At 40.5% G+C, this 21364-nt stretch overlaps 1 protein-coding gene across 1 annotated transcript; it reads left to right on the top strand.

The window, feature by feature from the left end:
* The first annotated feature begins 3743 nt into the window (after positions 1 to 3743).
* Positions 3744 to 3989, top strand: CTXN3 (cortexin 3). The gene has a single exon (XM_003782226.1). It carries the CDS (start codon positions 3744 to 3746, stop codon positions 3987 to 3989), a length of 246 nt encoding a protein of 81 aa, XP_003782274.1.
* Positions 3990 to 21364: the final 17375 nt, after the last annotated feature.

Here is a 21364-nt window from a genome sequence, read left to right as displayed (position 1 = left end):
CGTGAGTAACCGGGGTCCTTCTTTCTACTTAAAATAACTGCCGTCTGCTATTATGAGGACTTAGAATAATCAGCTCAAAAATCTTCCGAAATAATTTACTTGCCCAGATTTCACCATGTACCTAACAGAAAGATTTCATTATTTAGTTGAAAGCAGTTACGAACACTTTCCATGAATCATTTTTATGAAAAAGGGGCATTTTTACCCTAGGACAGATATTTAAAAAATGTATATGTCTTTGAATATTTTTGTATTATAGTAGTAAAGTGATTATTTCTTTTTCAACATCTTATTATAGCTGATGCTTCCTTCAAGCTTAAACATACTGTCGAACTTTCTAAATTTGTAAATTATTGATTAGTTGATCATAGGTTTAAAATCAAGCAGGCTCTTCCTAGGATTTCCTTAGTCCTGGACGAAATTATGAAATAGGCAGCATTTGATTCTGGATCTCTTTACTTCCTTAAAACTGTCTCCTGGTCATCTCTGCTTTGTCCACCACCCCTCATCCCTTCCCAGGGCCTGTCTAGTTGGGCCCTCTGCTCATGGCACCCTTGTCTATCTCCCGGCCTTTCTAGAAGTCCCTCATACCCAGCAAGATCTTCTTTTAATCCCCTTTCTCCCGGCCATACCACGTTTCCCCTTCCTTCCGGTGCGAATGGTCTTCACAGGCAAGTTCCTGTGGATACATTAATGTGTCACTTTCTTTGTTTGTGAAAGGAGGCCTTGTTAATTTGACCAAAAGAAAAAATGTTTGTGAGAAATCAGGCACCAAGATATGCCGAGAAAGAAGAGGTTCATAACTCACTATTTGCTCATCAATTTGGTATATCTGGAAGGGGTTGGTGATGAAGAGATCAGAGAATGTATGTTATGTTTTACTGATAGCAGGCTTGTTACAACAGGTGACCAGCCTGCAAAAGAGGGCTAACCATACATTTGCATCTTACCTTGTAATTAGTATGCGTGGTAAAACAAGTTACAACTGATTTTTTACATCATTCTGGTAGCTGGGACCCCCTATGGGGACGCTGGGCACCAGGGTCACTGCTCGGGAGACTGAAGAGGCAGCAGTGGCAGATAATCTGAATCAGGCCCACTAAGCTATTTTTTCTAGAATGTCTACAGTGGTTGCCTGTCACTGAAGCCCCCAAATGAACGATGCACTGGCTCTAAATGCCGAGTCGTGGCTGAAGCACGGCAAGGATGAGATGCTGATCTGAGAGAGGATTTGGTATCTCGCCTTGCAGAGAGGGCTGAGGAAGGCTGCTCAGGCTCAAGGTGGCTTTCATCAAGCAGACACAGGGGCGGGAGGGAGGGCTGAATGGGGCATGGCTATGCTGGGCAGTCAGGCTGTGGTGAGGGCTCATCTCACGGTCTTAAAAGGTTCTCTACCCAGATCTTCCCTGCTTTCTTGGACTTCGGAGATTCAGAAATCCTTATCCTTTATTTTTACTTAGCTTCTCCATTCTGGGTATTGTCACTTTATACCGTTAATCTTTGCTTTATTTATATTTCCTTTCTGGATTATGAAGTGTTTTCAAAAAGAATTTTTTGGAAATGCATGCCTGTCTCAGGTCTGCTAACAATGGGCAAAGAAAAGGATGCTGGCTTCGTTTGGGCTGGAGAGAAAATGGACATAGGTGGTATGCTAGTCATCCAGCCAGGAGAGCAGGGGTCAAGGTGAGGGGTCCTCAGTGGACATGAAAAGGCAGAGGGAACGCGCCAGGGAGGGCCAGGCCTCTGCTCTTCCATCAGACACCTTTCTTCTGACCCAGCCCTTGGAGCGTTTTCTAATTGGTATGATTAGGTCCTGTGGGTACTTTGGTGGGCACAGGTGGCTAAGGAGAGCTGGGCTGGCGGCTTTAACCTCACTCCCTGTCCCTCCCCCTATTGCCCTCCCCATGGAGGGATCATCACCCACAGCTGGGATGGTGCTTAGAAACAAGCAAACCAACACCAAACACAGCCCATCAACATCCTCGCTACTCCTAAAGTGCTTATTTAAAAAGCATATAGTCAAATTTCATCCCAATCTTCCCTCAAAACAAACATGAATTATAAATGAATCTTGCAACAGTTCCGGCCTTTAAAAAAATTCAAAGTGATGGTGCTGCCAAAAGGATTTGTCATCCCCAAATTGGTGACTTCTTCCTCCCAGTTACTGGTTGTGATCCCTTTTAAAAACTCTTTTGTTTTTTCTTAACTGTGATTTTATAAACTTTGAAGTGTCAGTGTACACACAAACTGTTATTATGATTACCAGCGCTGTACTTGAAGGCAATGATTATAAGTTAACGGAAGAAATATTGTGTTGATGCTTTAGGTCATAAATTCTATTTTTATTTGGTTGCTTCTTTTCATCATGCATAATTTCTTTTGCATCCATGGTAATTTCCATAGCTAACGAGTCTGCTATGTAATTTTTCTTACAGACAAATTCACAATAGATGTCATATGATTTTCGATTTAGTAATATTTAATATATATGCTTTTGTTTACAAAGTTTTATTGAAATAAATCTAGTTCTGTATCCGAAGCTTTTCCTGAGTTTTGCATATCCTTTGACTTGCCTTGAAAGACAAACAGCAATATTCAGGGACCTCATTTCTTCTGCCAGTGAGGTAGACATGGTGAAGACCTGTCCTCTCCTGCTTCTCCCTCTCTCCCCAGGAGTCCTCGATGGTAGGAAGCCCTATAAAGAAAACTGCTCTTTTAAAAACAGGCAGTCGATCAATTCCTTTTTTCTAGCTGAGTTCTCTGGGTGCTTCCCAGGGTCAAGTATTGAGGTTGGGCTTTGTTTTCTGAAGAAAAGAGAAAAAGCAGCAGTAACTTCATGGTTTGGGAGTCTGAGATCCTTCCCTTCTCCCTTGGCTCAGGCAGTAGAAAGCCTTGGAGAAGCAGCAATCCTCCATCGTGGTGTCTTAAGTGAAGCAACAATTTGCTTTGTTTGTTTTTCTGCTTTGTATACTTTCAAAAGGTTTTTGCAGACATCTAATCTTACTACAGCACCATGAGATACGCAGGCATTTCTGCTTGTGCTTTCACAGCGTCACTGAGGTCCCACGCTCATTTCGCAGAAGGCTGGAGGTGAGAGTGCATCAGAGCCTGAGGCTCCCTGAAAGAGTTTTCCTTACGCACCTTTTCTAGACTCAGTTTCCTTGCCGTCGGTCTATCCATGGCCCTGCTTCCGTGGAGCTGGGAGTCGAGTGGCTAATGTTTGTCAAGTTTAGCTGCAGTCCTGGCACATAGCTTGTGCTCATTCAATGCTACCACGATCAGAATGTGAGAGGAATAGAATATTGGAGCTGGAAGAGCCTTGGCAGGGGAGGCTGGGTTTGGATGTCAAGTTGACAGCATGCCCTGGGGTCAATATTACCTTGTACATTTCTCATCTTCTATATTATAGTTGCATTCCCGGCTCATCCCTCCTGGCCCCAGGTGGTTCTTCTGAGAACAATCTGGTAATTTCATGCAAGAGTAAAATATTTTTTTCCATAATTATACAGAATTAAGCGTCTCTGGTGAAAAGAAAGCTGGTGTATAGATTTCTTCTTCTCTTTGAAAAACATGGCTGTGAGGCCAGAAAATAAGGCTGCTGTTTGATCATCACCCCCTCTCCTTCTCTTTCTGTCTCCCTGCAGATAACTCAGCCTGTGCAGGGCGCAGCCGCCATGAGCACCGCAGACTGATGATGGATGAAGAGGAAAGCAGAAGGCCCCGTGCTCTGGCTCCCCTGCACCATGGATGGGGCACCGCCTGTCCCTTCACCCCTCGTGCCCCTTGAGGACGTGTCATCAGATTCTAGCATGTCTCTGGAGCAGAAAACGACATTTGTTTTTGTTATTTTGTTGTTTATTTTCTTGGGCATCCTTATCGTCAGGTGCTTCCGGATTCTCCTGGACCCTTACAGGAGCATGCCGACCTCCACCTGGGCTGACGGACTTGAAGGCCTGGAGAAAGGGCAGTTCGACCATGCCCTGGCCTAGCAGGGACAGAACAGGGTCTCCTCCCGAGGCACTGAAGTGCTCTCCGTCCGGGTGAGGATTCCCTTTAGTCAATGTTCTCAACAAATCAAAGTTTGACAATATCTAGTCTAGGACCACAATCCATTATGCTATAAACACATAGTTGGATTAAAGACATTTCAGGATGTTGGAAATGGAGGTTTATATTATCTACCCCAGAGAAGGAGGTTTGCGTTTGTTTATTTGCTGTATAAATGAATGAATATTCTTGACCGTGTGTGATTGTGAAACCAAAAGCATCACTACTCATGTAGACTTTGTCGTAAAACCAACCCTACCTTATTTGACCAGAGAATAAAAAGTGAGAAAAGACCTGCCTTGTAACTAGAGACAAGGCCAAGAAGAGATTTCCGTGCTGTAGTCGCCTCTCAGGTTGTTTTGGGTCAGGGGCATCTAGGACCTCAGCAGAGGGGGGAGGATTGTGCTGAATGGACCCAAAGCCGTTACTTGCTTCTCCCAAAGCAGGGAGTGCTGGGAAGTGATGGGAAATCCTGGAAGACGTGGTTCTGTCCTTGGTCAATACGAGTGAGCATGATGTTTTATTTTTCAAATAAATCTGAATATGGAGGCTACAGAGTTTAAAAACCTGTCCGGTAGGCCAAGTATATTCTATGTATTCGTGTTAATAGTGATATGAGTAGCGGGAACTATACCCAACCTGAACTTACTTTCTTTATACAAATGATGGAAATAATAGGTTGCAAGTGTAGCTTTAAAGTTTTTTTTTTTTTTTTTTTTTAACAAAAAGTTAATTGTTTAGAGGAGAAGCCTTTACCAGTCTTGAGAGGAATGTGCATTTATGACTGATGATAGTCACCAAATAAAACTTTTCAAGGACCAGAAGTGTCTCCTCTCTTATTTCACCAGGACTAATGCACTGAGGGTGAGGTGCTGTGCTGAAGGCTGAGGTTTAACATTTGTCCAAGACACAGAGAAAAAAAAATGAGCAAAGAGCATGAGAGGTCATCCCTTGCCATTTCAGGAAGGGCTCCCACAATTGTCCTGTACACATAAACCCGTTCTAAGCCCTCTTGAAGTCCGCTGAAGAGGGAGATGCTAACACCTCTTATTCCAACTTTTATTGGTAGGAAAAGTTGCATCTAAACCAAACCCCTTAGGCTGTTCTTATAATCCATAGCTTCCGATTGTCTCCTCAGTTAGTCATCATCTTTTCTAATTAAAAAAAAATTAAAAGTTGATTATGCCCCCAAAGGCAGCCCTTAGGAAAATCGCTCTCTAGCTTCCTATTTCTTTTTTTTACATTCTTTGGTTTCCTGCTGCCTGGTTCCCCCTCCTCCCCACACGCCCTCTTGATTATTTCCTTTCTTGTTTATCTTAATAAAAGATTTTTTGAAATATGATTTATATGCTATAAAATTTACCCTTTTAGAGTACACAGCTGAGTGATTTTTAGGATATCCACAGAGTTGCACTCCCATCTCATCACTATCGAATTCCAGAACCTTATAGCCGGTCACTACCTTCCTCTTCCCAATCCTCGGCAACCACTAATGTACTTTCTATGTGTACAGAAGGACCGATTCTGAATATTTTGTATAAATGAAATCATGTGACATCTGGCCTCTTACGTGTGGCTTCTGTCACTTAGCATGCATTCAAGGTGCACCATGTCACAGCACGATCAGCACTTTAAGCCCTCGCATGGCAAAATGGTATCCGCTGTCTGGATAGCTCACATTTTATTTAGCCACTGGCTGTTTTGTATGATGCTGCTATGATCATTCGTGTGTGAGGTTTTAAATGGACATGTGTTCTCATTTCTCTCGGTTATATACCCAGGAGTGGCATTGCTGGTTCCCGTGGTAATTCTTATGCTTACCTGTTTGAAGAACCGTGAGTGAGATTGTTTTCCAAAGCAGCTGATCATTTTACATGCCCAGCAGCAGTGTATGAGAGTTTGGATTCTTAACTGTCTCTGACTACTCAAATTTCTTCTTCCGCTGTAGGATTTTTAATTAAACATACTCTTCTAAGAATGTTTTGAATTAAAAAGAGTGAACTACCTGTGATTTCTACATGCTGCAAGTTTATTGATGCTTTCAAAAGTTCTTTGCTTCTCGATCTAAAAGAAAATATTTGCTGCTAATTTGTGGCCCGTTAAGTCACCTGAGTATTCTTCCTGTCTTACTAATATCTACTTCTTTAACCTCCTAATTGTAAGGTTTCCTTTTTTCCTTCAAATATAACTATGTCATATGTCCTTATTAAATATGGTCTTATTCTCTTGAGAGTCTATTCAGAGTCACTTGAGTATTTATGAAGCCCCTGCTTTGAGCCTGGAATTACCAGCACTGGAAAGAGAGGAAAGAGATAAAGCTAATTCTTGCTCTTGCCTATGGGAGGCCTGACAATTAAGTTCATGAACTCATCCTAGAAAAAGTGCTACATCCCTCATTGCTGAATATCACTATGGTCGCCTTTGAAGTACTCCCCTTGGGAAGCAGTGCAGCAATGCCAGTTCCTAGTCTACCCTTCAAAGCAATTTTGGAACTCTTTTTCTGGAATGACAATCATACAAGGTCTGACAACTAAGTTCACAAACTTACCACTGTGTGCTTACATTGGCAGCCCTGTACAAACAACTCAATAAGGTTTCATACCTTGGTATATCAGAATCTCACAGCTGTGTTCGTGTTGATGTGTGTCAGTGTCTTGCTGAGTGGAGTTCATTATTGCTGTTGAGAGGGAGCAGCTATGAACCTATTTTTATTATTACTATTTTCCTTGCTGTGCCTTTAAATAGTAGTGGTAGTGGCAAAAATAAAAGAAGATAAGAGAGCTGGGGAAGAAGGAAGACACGGAGGAGAGGGGGGAGGTGGCAAGTGCTGCAGGAAGCTCCAAGGTCATAAATCAAATCAGGTATACAGCTACAGCCCAGGCGGCAGCAACCCATCAAAAGTTCACACACTATCATTCCAGCTAAGGCCCCAACCACGGAAAGGCAGTTAGCCTATAGGAACCCCAAGACCTCCCTAGTGACCAATGAGTGACCAGACACTAGCTTCTTCTTCAGCTGTCTCCTTCAGCATTTTGTTGCAACCCATAGTACCTTGCGAGAAAGTGTATAAAAGCTTCCCTGGCCTTTGTTTAGGGGCCACTCCCCGCTGTTCTGCTTTTCTCTTGGGAGTGACCCAGGCATATGCTTGAATAAACTTCTTGCTTCTTCCATGTGTGTGACTGGACTCTCAGTGGTAATAATTTTGGCCCTAACACTGTTGTGTGTTTCTGTGTGTTGTAGAATGACAGCTCTGATGGTCATTCCAGAGAAAAGAGTTCTAATCTTGCTTTGAAGTGGGGAGTCAGTGCTGGAATCAGTGCATAGCTTCCCAAGGGGGTTACTTCAAAGGTGACCTTTATGATATTCAGCAGTGAGGTATGTAGCACTTTTCCTGGAATGAGTTTGTGAACTTAATTGTAAGGTCTCATACTTTTCTACCTTGTTGGAGACAGAACAAATAAAAGAAAGCAGAAAAAAAGCATCTGATTGAATCATTGTTCAAATGACCAATGTAGGCCTATGGTCCCCCCATCGGAATTAATTAAGGAATTTAATTTGTAAAGAAATTTTTATTATAAAGGTCATACGTGATCATGGTAAAAGGTATTCAACAACGTGAAAAATTTAAACAGCAGTAGTCAAAATTCTAGCAACTTAGATCAACCTAACTTCCAGAGTCTCCCTGGGGGCTTATTCAAAATGGACTTTGCTACAACCTTCCAACATCTAGGGGTTGATTCTGTAGAGTTGGATGAGTAAAAAAATACTCTGGGACTTAAAATATAGAAAAAAGATGAATCTGGACCAAAATATTGAAGGGATATCCCAGGAGACAGTGGCTCAGGTGTAACTGTGTGTAAGTGCTTGGCATAAAGTTTTATGTAACGTCAGTTATTACTACAAAATAAATTAGATCTTGACCTCAGAGAATGGAGGTGTTTTAGATACATGCAAAGGAAAAGAGGAGAGAAAAATCATAAAATAAAGAAACAGAGGTGCGGATGTGGGGTTCTGGCCAGGCAGCTGGAATCTATGTGGGAAGGACGTAGGTGAAGTGGGACATCTGAGGGTCCTCAACAGAAAAATCAAGTGGGGGAGTCACTGCAGATTCATCAGAATGAAAATGACATGAGGAGGGGTGGTCGGTTCCAGCTTCCCTGCCCTTCCTCAGGCCTGGGATCTGCTTGGGGAACAGGGGCAGACCTGAAAGGTCACCTGCCCTCCCTCCAGGAGGCCTTTAAGCGCGGGCTTTGCAGGGCCTCCCAAAGCCTGGGCTCCTTTCTCTCTTCCTTTCATTCCCCACTCTATTTTTGTTTTTCCTTCTCAGATTACTGCTCCTTGTTCAACCTCCCCTAGCTGGGGCTCCTTGCTTCTCCCTTGTTCAGAGCAAGAGTGACAAAACAAGTGATAAAAAGCTTTGGGCCATTCTGAGTAAATTGATCCTCCCTGTGAGAAGGGCTGGCTTTCTGTTTTAATTACTCTCAGCTCCTTGGGGTGAGCGGCATACTCTCAAAAGGTCACAGAAGTCCTCTCTTTTCTGGCTTTCTGGCTATAGGAGTAACAGTGCAGCACTTTGCCTATCTTACAAGATATTTATAACGATTGCAGCTGGCTTTTATTATGTATATCTGCATCCCAGGATGGAAAAAAAAAAAAAAACTTTCCAAGGTCATTCTCTAGAATAGAAAAATGTGCACAGCCTCATTCTCAGCCTGAGCTCTGAATCACAACCCTATGGTTTATGGCCCCAAGAGACCCCAAGTTCTAGATCAACATCTCTCTGTCCAAGAGATCTTTTAAAATATCTTAAACACTGACTAAAGCAAGTTTAACAGGAGGTGTGAAGGGGATTTCCTTGCCTCCTGCTGTTAAGTTAATAAACACTCCAAGATGGACAATTCTTTTGCTATCCTTAAGGGTTAAAGCTAAGGCAATATAAACATCAGTTTTAGGAGGCAAAAGTTAGACAGAACAGATGTTTATGTATGCAGAAAAAAATGTATTCCAGTTCCTTTTTTATTAGATTCATTGTACATGGTTTTGCTGAAATACAGAAGTTTTTATATTGTAAGATGTTGATAAATTTGGTGTGATGAGAAATTTCACTTGTTCACTCTAAGTTATTTTTAAAAAAACTTTATAGTTTCCAAATGTCAACTTCTAGAGTTGACACGTAAAACATATTGCAACAATTATTTTCAACAAACACTCTGAACTCAGAAGTATTGAATAAAATCTGAGATGTGATTTGTGAGATATATGAAGTGTGTCTCTCGAGAAAAATTATGTAAGATGGGTGTTTCTTTTATTGATTAATCAAAAAGTGATGGAGGAGAGCCATGATCTCAGTCAAATCCCTACATGTACACATGCAATCCAGGATCAAAATGGCCCACACCGGAAAAGATTCTTTCCTTGTTTTGAGACAGAAAAAAAGAACCCTCTAAGCTTTGTTGTATCTCTTGTTTCTAAAAAAGATAAATGAATCATTTCCAGACAGATGTCTACTATGCAGATATGAGGGCTCCCCTATCCTGCTGCTTGCTCTGGCTGGATGAACCAGCCCCAACTCTTTTTAGGCAGGCTGCGGTCTTTTCCAAGTTCATTTTTTAAAGAATAGGGTTCCCCACTGGATTTAGTACAGTAGAAATTTTGTCTTCAGTCTCTGGCTATAAAGTATCCTTATGTCTTGTCCCAAAGCACCACAAGGTCCTCTTCCATCCCCCCACCCCACAGCCTTTCCCAACATTCCAATTATTTGCTCCTTTTCTTTCTTCAGTTTAGAATAAGAGAGATGCTCTTTAAACTGTCTTTAAGAGGAGATTTCCATCATTATTCTCTTCTGATCCTATTAGCAGCCCTGGGCCACCAAGCTTATGCCAACTTTTAAGAAAAGGGCTCTTCCTGAGTTCTTAGGAGTTTGAAAAGCAGGAAGAAACTTGGCTGTCTCTGTTCCCACCCCTCATTTTGCATTTGAAGAACAGAGGAGCAGAAGGTTACATGGCCTGACCACAGTGCCCTCTCCACACACGCTGTGTCTTCTTAAAACGTGTGCTATGCTCATGAATTCAAACAGAACAGCCAGTTGACAAACCCATGGGTAAAAATATCCATTTACTAATCTACATGAGAGTTATAATAACCTTACATAGTCTTTTTTTGGCAGGGAGAGGGACAGATATGTTTTGTTGCTGGAGAAAAGCCCCCCAGATGATGTATTTTCTTTTGAGATATTTCTTCTGAAGCTTCAGTTTAAGGCTCTGGGCAACCGGATGTATTTTTAGTTAGATTGTGGAGAATTCTTTAGCCGAGATTCTGTTTCTCAAAACACAAGATAATCAATCTAGGATAAGGCTTCAAAGTTTCTTTATTTCCAAACAGACTTTTAAGCTGTTTTTCTTAGCTGAAGAGGCGCGACAAGGGCAATTACAACGTCAAGTTCATAAAAACTGTGGGTACTGCCTTCTCTATGGTTTATTAAAGAGACCTCTGGGTCCTCTTGGGACGTAGCTAGAACTTCAGAAAACATACAGCCAAGTACTGCAAACTTAAAAGTACATTTTCTTCTTTTCTGTCCTCCCTTTTCCTCTAGTTACTTCACTTTTATCACTCCCTCTATTTTTTGATAATTGGAGTGTTGAAAGAAGCTTCAAGTCCCATTAAATTCAGTGCTTTTCCTGTAGAGGAATATTTTTCTCAAGAGTCAACAACAAATGGCTGCATGGTTCTTCCTGAACTTGTCTACCTTCTGAAAGTGTCCATCCTATTTTGAACTCCTTCTGTTTTCATAAAATTGTCTCCCTATCTGCCAAGAATTTTTCTTTCTGTAATTTTTACCCGTTTAACCTTGTTTTGTCTTCGGGAATAAGAGAAATTTCTAATACTCGTTAACCCAACAGCTCTCAAGACACACTTTAGTGTCTGTGGGTCTCTCCTGTCTTCCAAGAGAGGCTCTGATAACATTTTGTTCTTTTCAGAGAGGTTTTGTTAGGGATAGTTATCTCCCGTACCCTAGAAAAATGGCTGGGCAGCTTTGCTTGCAGGCCATGATAAAAGATAGGATTTCCTGAGGTCAGAGTTCCTTTCCTGTAATGCAACTCGGTGTGTGAAGCGTCATCTGGCTTTCCGTGTGTGTGTGTTGCTTTGTGGGAACTGGGGTTTAAGGAACTGGCACAAGATTGCCACCAATAATAAACTGTCCTTTGTCTCTGACCCATAAGTCTTGTGTCTTCTGCTAGCATTCATGAAACTGTCACAGGCCAAGTTGTTAGTTCTCAAGTAGGGTAAATCTCAGATCATTCACTGTTTTTGACAAATACCATATTCTTCCAGGACAAACAATTCTGGTTCCTTCAACCATCTTACATATTACATCTGTCATATGCTTTGAATCATCTCTTGTTCTTATTAAAAATGCTAGATGCTCTTCTGTTTATATCTTTAGTGTCTAGAAAGGAAAATAATTGTCCATATGTGGGTCTGACTAAAAGGAGGCAACCAGGTTATCGCTGACTTTATTCTGAAAACGACATGGCTTTTTATAAACTGGTGCCCCCATTATCATATTCATTATTCTTCCCATCTGTGTCATCTGTGTAAGTTGGCTCAGCAATCCTCTGTATATTTATCCACATTAGTGATAAAATTTTGAACCTATCAGAGCCAGAGAGAGAGGCCTGAGCCTGGCTACTGACATCTCGATGTGTTCAAGGAGTCAGCTGGTAGCTGTAGTTAACAAGGGCGCCTCATGGAGGGGAGGCCTAGAAGGACTCATTTAAAAAATCCTGCAGCAAAGCGTCAGAAGACAGGGAAGCCACCAAAGTGAAGTCTGTGTAGCTTCCAGAGCTCAGCTAACACGTTGAGGATTCACATTAGCAGGGGTTAAGAGGAGCAGTCAACAAAAATAGCAACAAGGATCTCTGGCTACATTACCTAGAACTTGAAACTCACAGGCATGGAAAAGACTTTTGGCCACATCCCCGCTCTCTGCTCAGCACTGTACCTCTGGTTATATGTGAAGATAATCATGCCGTCCCTGCCTGATGAAAACTTCTCCAATAGCAGAGATTGTCAGTCACATATTAATCAATCCCGCATAACATGGGGAAGTGAAACTTTGCAGGCTAGGAACTCCGGCAACCTGGGTTCATTCCTGCTTCTCCAAGAAGCTAGCTTGGAGGCCTTTAAAAATCATTTAACTTCTCTGGGCTTCATTTTCTTCATTTGTAAATTGTTCAGCCTAATCTCCAAATTCTCTGTAACTTCTTAAAAAACCATGAGATTTGGGAACCATTTACTGAATGCCAGTATGAAAGAGGCTGGAAGAACTTTGATCATGTGCCCTATGTGAGCAAAGTGGGAATTTGAATTTAGTTCACCATGAAGCGTCTCTGTGTACAAAACAACACCAGAAATCAAGCTGATAGAAAACCTATGGAAATAAGGAAAATTCTAGAAGGAGAAATAAGAAATTCTAGAAACACTAAATTGAATCAACATTCTGCTGAGATTTCTGTTGTTATTATTATTGTTGTTTTTAAGAAATCTCCAGGAAAAGAAGTTTCATGCGCTAACAAGTAGCCTTTGACCAGGATCATGAGGTTGATTGACTATACTAAGTTTTGTTCTGTTTTGGTTTTTGTTGGCTTTTTTTTCATTATAAACACTCAGACTGTTTGCATTCAGCCTTTACTCTTTATTATTTCTGTGACCTTGGGAAAATCAGTTAACTTTTTCATCCATCATTTCCTCATCTGTGCAGTGAGCACAATATGGATAGTATTTGCTCCACGCCATTTTTATAAGAACTGAACGGGAAATGAGACTAGTACATGACGAACAAGCTTTCCATAAATATTGGCTCAAAAAAGATTGTAATATGGGTGATATCTTTTATCTGCATAAATCGCTGAAATACCAAGTTATTTAAATATATGCCAAAGTGCAAAACTCTGACATGAAAAATTAGACCAATAAGGACACATTTTATAAAAATCGCGCTTTTGTGATTATTTCATTTATTTTTTAACATTTGGAATATAATAAGGAAAATATCCAGTTAAAGTGAGGATTAATTTGAACTTCGCCTGAAATATAAGCTTATCCTTGGAAGCAGTGCAGACCTCTAGGCATTGAGAGACCAGGTTTCTCTTTTTCATTCCCAGAAGTTCTCTTTCATCACTCCCGCCCTCCCTTTCTTTTTTCTTTACATGAGCCAACTTTCAAAACATTTGGAAGCCGAGAGAATTTGCTCTCAGGTTTCTCATCCTGGCTTTGCTGGTGACCTTGGTAACGTCAATTAAATTCCTTCATGTTCTTCATAAAATGGAAATAAGAAAGGGGACTATTCGGCACATAAACCAATGATCTGTCGAGTGCTGAAAATCCTGCAAAAATATGAAATACCAAATAATGGATATTTGAAAATAATGAGTTTCTGTTTGTGTTCTAAAAAGAATGGAATTAATTACACATCTGATTGATCAAACAAGATGCCTTGCACACGCGACAAGTGCTACTTCATGGTCCCCAAGTAACATATCCAATGTTGCAACATTGGGGAATTCATTGTGGGTGTTCTCCAGCAGTGTAATCCCTGCCCCTGGCCAGCCTGCCTCCCTCTCTAAGACTAAGTAGAGGCTGTTGCAGCTATTTTTAGTTTGAAATTAGTTTTAGATAGAGAAAACATTAATCTTGTGATTACCCTTCTCATACTATTCCAAGCCTGAGCTTTCATGGAGGTCACCCTGTTCCTCTGAGTGATCTGTAACTGAAGTTTCAAAGAGTACCAAGCCAGTAAGTCCGGGAATGAAACTGTGTGTTTATTTAAAATCTCACCAAGGAGGGCAAGATATGAGAATGATATGTCCTCTAGCTTTTGCAAAGAAACCTTTGGCAATAAATCCTGTTGACGCTTTGGAATTGGATAGCTCTGCTCAGTATATCGGAGAGATTTCCAGGATATCAGGTTCATTGCCACAGCTTTGGTGGTGAGGTTTCTATGGAGTCAACACCTCTGGAGAGTGTCTACAACTGGGGCATCCTACAAGATATCACTGGAAAGTCCAGCTGGGTAGCCCCTGGGGTCGGCTGCCATCCTCTCCAGTCACTGTTTTCAAAGTGTAACTTCCCCCTTTAGGCCTGGGAAACACCTCCTATTTTTCTGGATTGTTTTACATTACTGAGTCATTTCCTACCTTTGCTTATTTTTCCAGGTAATTTAAGTTTAAAAGGTGAATGTTTCCAGATACTGGAAAGTCACATTTTTCATTCATTAATCTATTCATTCAACAACATATATTACTGAGTGCTGAGTGGGTAGCAGGCCCTGTATGAAGACCTCATTAGAGTTACAGAGATAAAAACAAAACAAGACAAACAAACAAAGAAAAAACCCAGAAACTCCTAAAGAGTATGCATTTTATTTGAGAGACAGAGAAAGTTCAGCTTCTGACTATTAACTCCTGAATAACTTTTGAAAAAGCTAACATTTGGGTAAAATTTTGCCTGAGGTGCCCTTTAAGTTTGATTTGTATTCAATTTACCTTCCTAAAGCAAAATTATATTCCATTAGTTCTTCAGTGAATATCACTTTAAACCATTTCATAGAATTAAGTGACATGAAACATAAGGGTAAGGGTTAGTGATGTTTTGAATGAGTTCTTCAGATCCCTGAACTACCCAAAATTTCATTTCTGGAAATGTCTTTAAGATGGATTTAAAGAAAATGTTTGGATTTAGGCCAAATGAAAAACCATAAATTATAGGAAGACAAATAAGTTCAATGACCAATGGAAAGAGTTCCACAGGTAATTCAGATGCCTTCTTCCCCAAAGAATTAGCGCTGAAGTCTATAAATAGAGAGGGACTCATCTTCACATCAACTCATCCATGGACAGTATCCACACTGCCTAAAACTTCTGGTTAATTGGAGGATAGAAATTATTTGTAATCATCTTTAATTTACCTTATATTTTCTAGCTAGCACACTACCTTACAGATGAGACACATTCAATAATTACTTGTTGCATAGCATCAAAGCGAATTGAGTCAAGTGTTTAAATATCTATTTATCCCCATGGCCACTAAACACTGGCTGTCATAAATGTCCATGGTCTGACTCTTAATGTCAAAAACCTGGAAAGCCTGTGCCTGCCTTTTCCTCTCTTTCTATCCGCTCTCATCCCATTTTAATAGTTGTTAGTAGGACCTACTTGAGCGAATTGGGGGGTTATTTTTATGTGTATGGGGGGATTTTCCTTTGGAGACTAAGATTCATTTTCATTTGGAGCTAAGTATTACTTTCGAACTTTGAGTCCTATGTAAATAACATATTTAAAAACCAAAAAATATATTGATGGTTTTGTTCCTTTCAAGCTAATCTTGTATGTGAGATACATGAGGTCAGGCAGTTAAGTCTGAGAACTCAACCTAGAAAAAGTGCTACAGACCTTATTGCTGAGTTTCCCCATGGGCATCTTTGAAGTACTCCCCTTGGCCACCTGGTGACCTTAGTGATATTCAGCACTGAGAGATGTAGCACTTTTTCCAGGATGACTCAACAGGATGAGTTTGCAAACTTAACCCTCCAACCTCGAATATAATAAAATTCTTGCTTTTTAAAAATCACTTCCTCTGCTTCCCAGTTTGAAATGGAATTTAGTATAATAAACATTTACTTAATAGACACAGGGGACTAGAAGCATTGAAGTGATGGGTTATTTTACATTTAAATATCCACTGACAAACACTAACCAACTCTCCTCCTTGACTGGGTATTTTTGGATGGGAGCCTCTCTGTACTCAGCTGAACTGACACTCTGCATGTTTTAAGGAGACACATGGATTTCTACACTTAATCTTTAAATCCTTAATACTTGGTCTCTGCTGTAATTCACTAATTCCCTTCTTCTTGTTAAGTGAAAGGCTTAAAGAAGAGAAGTGAAATTAATTTTTTAAAAAATCAATAACAAGTGTTGAATTGTATGTGGAAGAGTTTTGTTCCAGGGCATAAGAATCCATCATAGCTTATTTTATTTGCTTTCAATTTTCACACATCCATTTCATTTTCTCATATTATGGACTGAATAGTCAAAGCTCTAATTGCTATGTCTTGGTCCTTTGTTCAATCATTTATTTGACAAACATACACAGAGAGTTTCCTATGTAGAAGGCATTTTGCTAGACATAGATCACTATGATGTAAACTTCAACCTGCTTAAAATATAAGAAGAGAACTTAGATCACAAACTATAGCAAGTTATGGATGGAGCATGGCCAAATGACAGGCTGAGTGGTAAGTCATTGCTGGCTGGACAGCATGGAGGAGGTGCCATTCATCTTAGATCTTGAAAAATAGGTAGAATTTCAATATGCAAAATCAGAAGAAAAGAATAAAAATGTGTGATGTAATAGAAGAAACACAGGACTGGAAGGGAGCTGATCTGGGTCCTGGCCTCTATCACGAATGTACTTCATGTGCTTCAGGACTTCAGGGTCCTCATTTTCATAAAATGAAGAATTAGGTTAGCTGATCTCCAAATTCTGTCATTCTGTGACTACCTGGCATTCCATGCTGGGGCCAAAGGCTGAGCAAAGGCATAGGGTTAGTCTGAAAGGTCTTGGCATGAGCAGTAGTTGAGATAAGCTGGTGTGGAGGTTCACGGTGAAGGGAAAAATAGCATGCTTTGTCTTGAGTAACAAAGTGAGATTACCTAGAAAAATATTAATAATAACAACAAGATTTAGTATTAAAACAATGTTTTATCTTAGTTTGGAAAGGTAAAACCGTATGAGTCTGCCCCACCTGTCTTCCGACACTCAGGAGCTAGTACTGAACGGCCTGATGGTTGCATGAGGTTTTGTTGCTCTTCTCCTAGTGAAACATTTCCAGTTGCTCCAATTAATTGCTTCAGAAAAGTTTGCTGGGAGGCCAAGTGCAGAGGCTCATGCCTTTAATCCTAGCACTCTGGGAGGCTAAGGTGGGTGGATTGCTTGAGCTTAGGAGTTTGAGACTAGCTTGAGCAAGAGTGAGTTCCCATGTCTACTAAAAAAAAAAAAAAAGAAAAACTAGCCAGGCATCGTGTCTCAGGAGGCAGAAGCAGGAGAATCTCTTGAGCTCAAGAGTTTGAGGTTTCTGTGAGTAACGATGACACCATGGCACTCAACTCCACAGCACTCTAACCAGGGCAACACAGTAAGATGCCGCCTCAAAAAATCAAAACTTCTTCCTCTTGTTAGAGAGAAACCAGCGGTCTCTATGGCAGAGTAAAGTTTAGGTATTTGGGATCTTTAAGACACAATGTTATCAATCTTGGGATCTCAGAGGAGGAGCCAAGGCCCCTCCCAGCTTCAGGAATCTGTCCTTCTACCTTGTTTATTTTGTAGGCTTCTGGTTTTTGTCAACAGGTTAGTGGCTTTGGGAATTCATGAAAGAAGATACTCTATTTGAGTTTATAAAATCTTTGTGAAGTCTATCTTTCTCTGAGCCAGGCTCAGTCAAGTCCAAGTCACTGGGAGATGCCATGTGACTCCTCCTCCTGACACATGTGCTCGGCGCCCACACACACAGACACACACACAAAGTAACGCTTTTGCAGCTAAACGAAGCTTTGTCTTGCTCTGCATCAGAGCTAATGTGTGAAGAGCAAGGACAAGGGGGCTGTAATAGTCGAGATTTTATTGATGGACAGAGAGAAGTAATTGTTTTTGTTTTTTTTTTTTTTAATTTTAAGTAGTGAGTGGTTTGATTTGAACCTTTCATTCTTAAGACTGACTTGGTGACAGTCCAGCATGGCTGAGAGAGATTGGAGTAGGGAGATTGCGAAGGCACAGAAATATACTAGGATGCATTGTGAGGAGCTTGAACCAGACAATGATAGTGAGGCTGGGAAGAAAGAGATTTAAGAAGTGGGGAGAAGATCACTAAAATGATCTAGAACAATGCTGTCCATTAAAATATAAAGCGATCCATATACATAATTTAAATTTTCCAGTGGTTACATTAAAATCAAGAAAAAAGACATAGTAGAAATTATTAATTATATTCTATTTAATTCAACATACATGTATCCAAGACATTGTCAGTTCAACGTGTAACCAATGTGCCATGGTATTAGTGAAATACTTTGTGTTCTTGTTGATTGTACTAAGTCTTCAAAGTTTGCTGCGCATTTTGCAGCTATTGATTTCAACACAGAGAAGCCACATTTCAAGTGCTCAGCAATCACCTGGGCTTCTGGCTATCACGTTGTTCAGCAGAGCTCTAAATGATAACAAATCAGAAGTGAAATGGACTGAAAGAAGAGGAGGGGAGAATCTGAGGGCTTGAGTCTAAAGAAGGAAGAAGAGCAAAAACAGAGGATGTCTGTGATTGGGGGAGACAGGGGATAGAGGATGAGTAAGTAATAATTCAATCCAAATTCAGCATGGAAGACAGACTCAGAATAGGGGCACAGCCCTGGCAACTGGTTGTGAGGGATGAACATTGAGATGGTCACACTCAATGGTGAGAAGTGCAAGGAGAGGAGAAAGCCTTGAAAATACTGTCATTGGAGGGTCCTCGGAGGAAGAAAATATGGTACATGAGAAGGGGTCAGAGTCAGAGGCTGTGGGTAGTGCCAGCTCAGTCTGGCAGTGCCTGAGTGAGAGACGGCTGAGCTAGAGTTTATGCAGAATTCAGAAGGCACCAAAGGCAGGAGGGAAGTGGAAGTACAAGAAGAAAGTTATGCTAAGAAATGGTGCTTCAAGTGTGAGTTTCATTCTGCTATTAACTAAATAAATAACTTAGAGAAACTACTCCACCTTTCTGAGTCATTGTTTTCTGATTGTAACATTGAAATAGCAGAAGCCGACGCAGAATTCTTGTTTACTCTCCTATGTGCCAGATGTTGTGCTACGTACTTTAAGGACATTAATTCATTTTGTTTTTATAAAAACATTATAAAATAAATTTTAGGGTTTTACTGAGATAGGGTGTTATTAGATGATGACATATCCAAGGGACCCATGTATAATTTGCCTTAGACACCTCACTCCCTAATGATGCCTTCAACAGGTAGATTGATGCATAAGGGACATGAAAAATGTGGTATTTGCATCATCTGTGTTTCTGCTCTGAACCCTAATTCAGGGTTCTAATGAAAAGGCTGAAACGCATGACCCTTTCCCTCTCCCCTGGGGAGAAGGTCATACAGCAGCTTGGCCCCTGCCAGTTTAGAGGGCACATGTTAGAGGTAGACACACCTGTAGACACATCTTCCTTCTGCATAGTGACCTGCGTTAGTAAAAATGGCCCCCAAAGTGACCTGGTCTCTAACCAAACATGTTAGTTGTGTGTGTGTGTGGGGGGGGTAAAGAGAATTGACGGCAGCCAGAGTTGGAGAAAGCAAATACTCTCTGCTTTTTCCTTGAGGCCTCTAGAAAGTTCTACTGTCTCTATGTTACACATGAGGGAACTGAGGCTCAGAGAAGTTAAATGACTTCATAAACCTGTTAAATAAATAATCTCATCACTTAGAACCCGCACTTCTCAGCTCTGCGAGTGTCGTCTTAGAAAGCAGGGATCCCACCAGTGCACTCTGACCTCTGATGTGATTTGTGTCACACTCGGCTCCCTGTTTCTGTCACTGCTCACTTCATTTCCACAAGGCGAATTCATTTAGCTGTATTGCATTGACATGTGAGAGCCCAGGAGAGGGACCAGAGAAAGAACATTCTCGTTGCACAGTTATTGGGAACTCATGTTACTATTTACCCTTCTTCTTGGCCTAGTTTTGAGTTTCTTTTTGTTCCACATTTCAAATATATATGCATTTCATACTTTATAAATTCATAAATTTACGAATTTCTTTCATATATGTGAAGTTATCCATATACGTTTGTATATAAGCTATATATACAAATATACAGAATACTACTATATAATATGTATGTATTTACCCTCAAGATAATCAGCATTTCTGTCAGCTTAACAACACAGGCTGCTGTGCATGTTAACCCCGGAATACCAGGTTATTATATTAGGGTTGATCCTAAAATCAATTTTCCCTTATCAATCTAAATTCTAAATGATCTCAATTCTCTTAGGTCAGGATCTAAAAAAATGCCTAGAATTGGGGAAAGACATGTATGAAACTCAAGTGTAAACTGCATGTAAGGCTTTTGACACAGGCTTATCTTGGTCATTCTTGCTTGTGTTTGGAATAAACCTCTGTCATTTAATTTAGACTTTGTCATCCATATCTTCTTTTTTGTTCTTTTCTTAATAGTTTTGAAATGTACCATTGCAGCATGCACATTAGGTGAGGTACCCCCAAATACTGTCCCTCCTCCCACCTCCCCTCTCCATGTCTTCTTAAATAGATGATCTTCTAGAAAATGGGCTTAAAGTGACCTTGGTAAACCAATGCCAGCCAGCTTTTTGTGTAAGTTGCCAATGTAGAAATCTAAGCTATGATGTTCATCCATCCATAGCAAGGTGGTCCTCATTTGTAGAGTGCTTTCTATGGACCAGGCACTGTATATGCTATTCATGAATTAACGTATTTAATTATCACAGTATTCTCTGAGTTAGATGCTATACTATCTCTATTTTATAGATAGTAAATCTGAGAAAAGGGCATTTATGTTACTTGCTCAAGGTCACACACCTGGTAAATCAGAGAGCTGGGATTCAAAGACGATGTAGCTTGAACCACTAAGTTATATTATAATTCAAATGGAAAACATGGATATCTGGAATGCATAGAAACATTCTAAAAATTGTAGTCCCTAAAGCTTAAGGACCAATCACAATTTCTTAATAAAAATGACAAACTAATTGGGAACTTTGTCATCTCTGTGGACCGGTGCTCATTTATTTAGCACCCATGATAAGGTGTAACAAGAGGATGTGGTAACATAATGATAGTGCAGAGTCTTTGCCCTTGAATCATCTAGTGGAGGAGACAAAACAGCCAAGTGGAACATTCAGAGAGCAAGGAAAGTGGTGTAGTCAATTGCTGAGTCATATGGTGTATTAGATTATGTACTAGAAAGACACAAAGAAGAAGGAGAATGCAAGGGACCAGTGTGGTCAGGAGAAGGCTCAAAGGATTTGAAAAGTTATGGAGAAACTGGAAGAGAAGAGGGGCCAGAAGGAGACATTGACCAGATGAGTAAGAAGAAGATGTCTGGGGACACAGAGGGGAATGAGTGCTCAGGGTAAGACGGGTTCCATCCTTCATTTTCTTGGTCTCTCCTCTCCCTCCCATCTCTCTACCACTCTCTCTTCCTTTCACTCTCATTTATGTTTGTGACTGTATAAATGAGTATACAC

Source organism: Otolemur garnettii, unplaced genomic scaffold (genome assembly GCF_000181295.1).
Source record: "Otolemur garnettii isolate 467f Iridium unplaced genomic scaffold, OtoGar3 scaffold00003, whole genome shotgun sequence".
Taxonomy (NCBI): Eukaryota; Metazoa; Chordata; class Mammalia; order Primates; family Galagidae; genus Otolemur; species Otolemur garnettii.
Note: the sequence above shows the minus strand (reverse complement) of the source record. Positions and strands in the feature narration are given on the sequence as shown.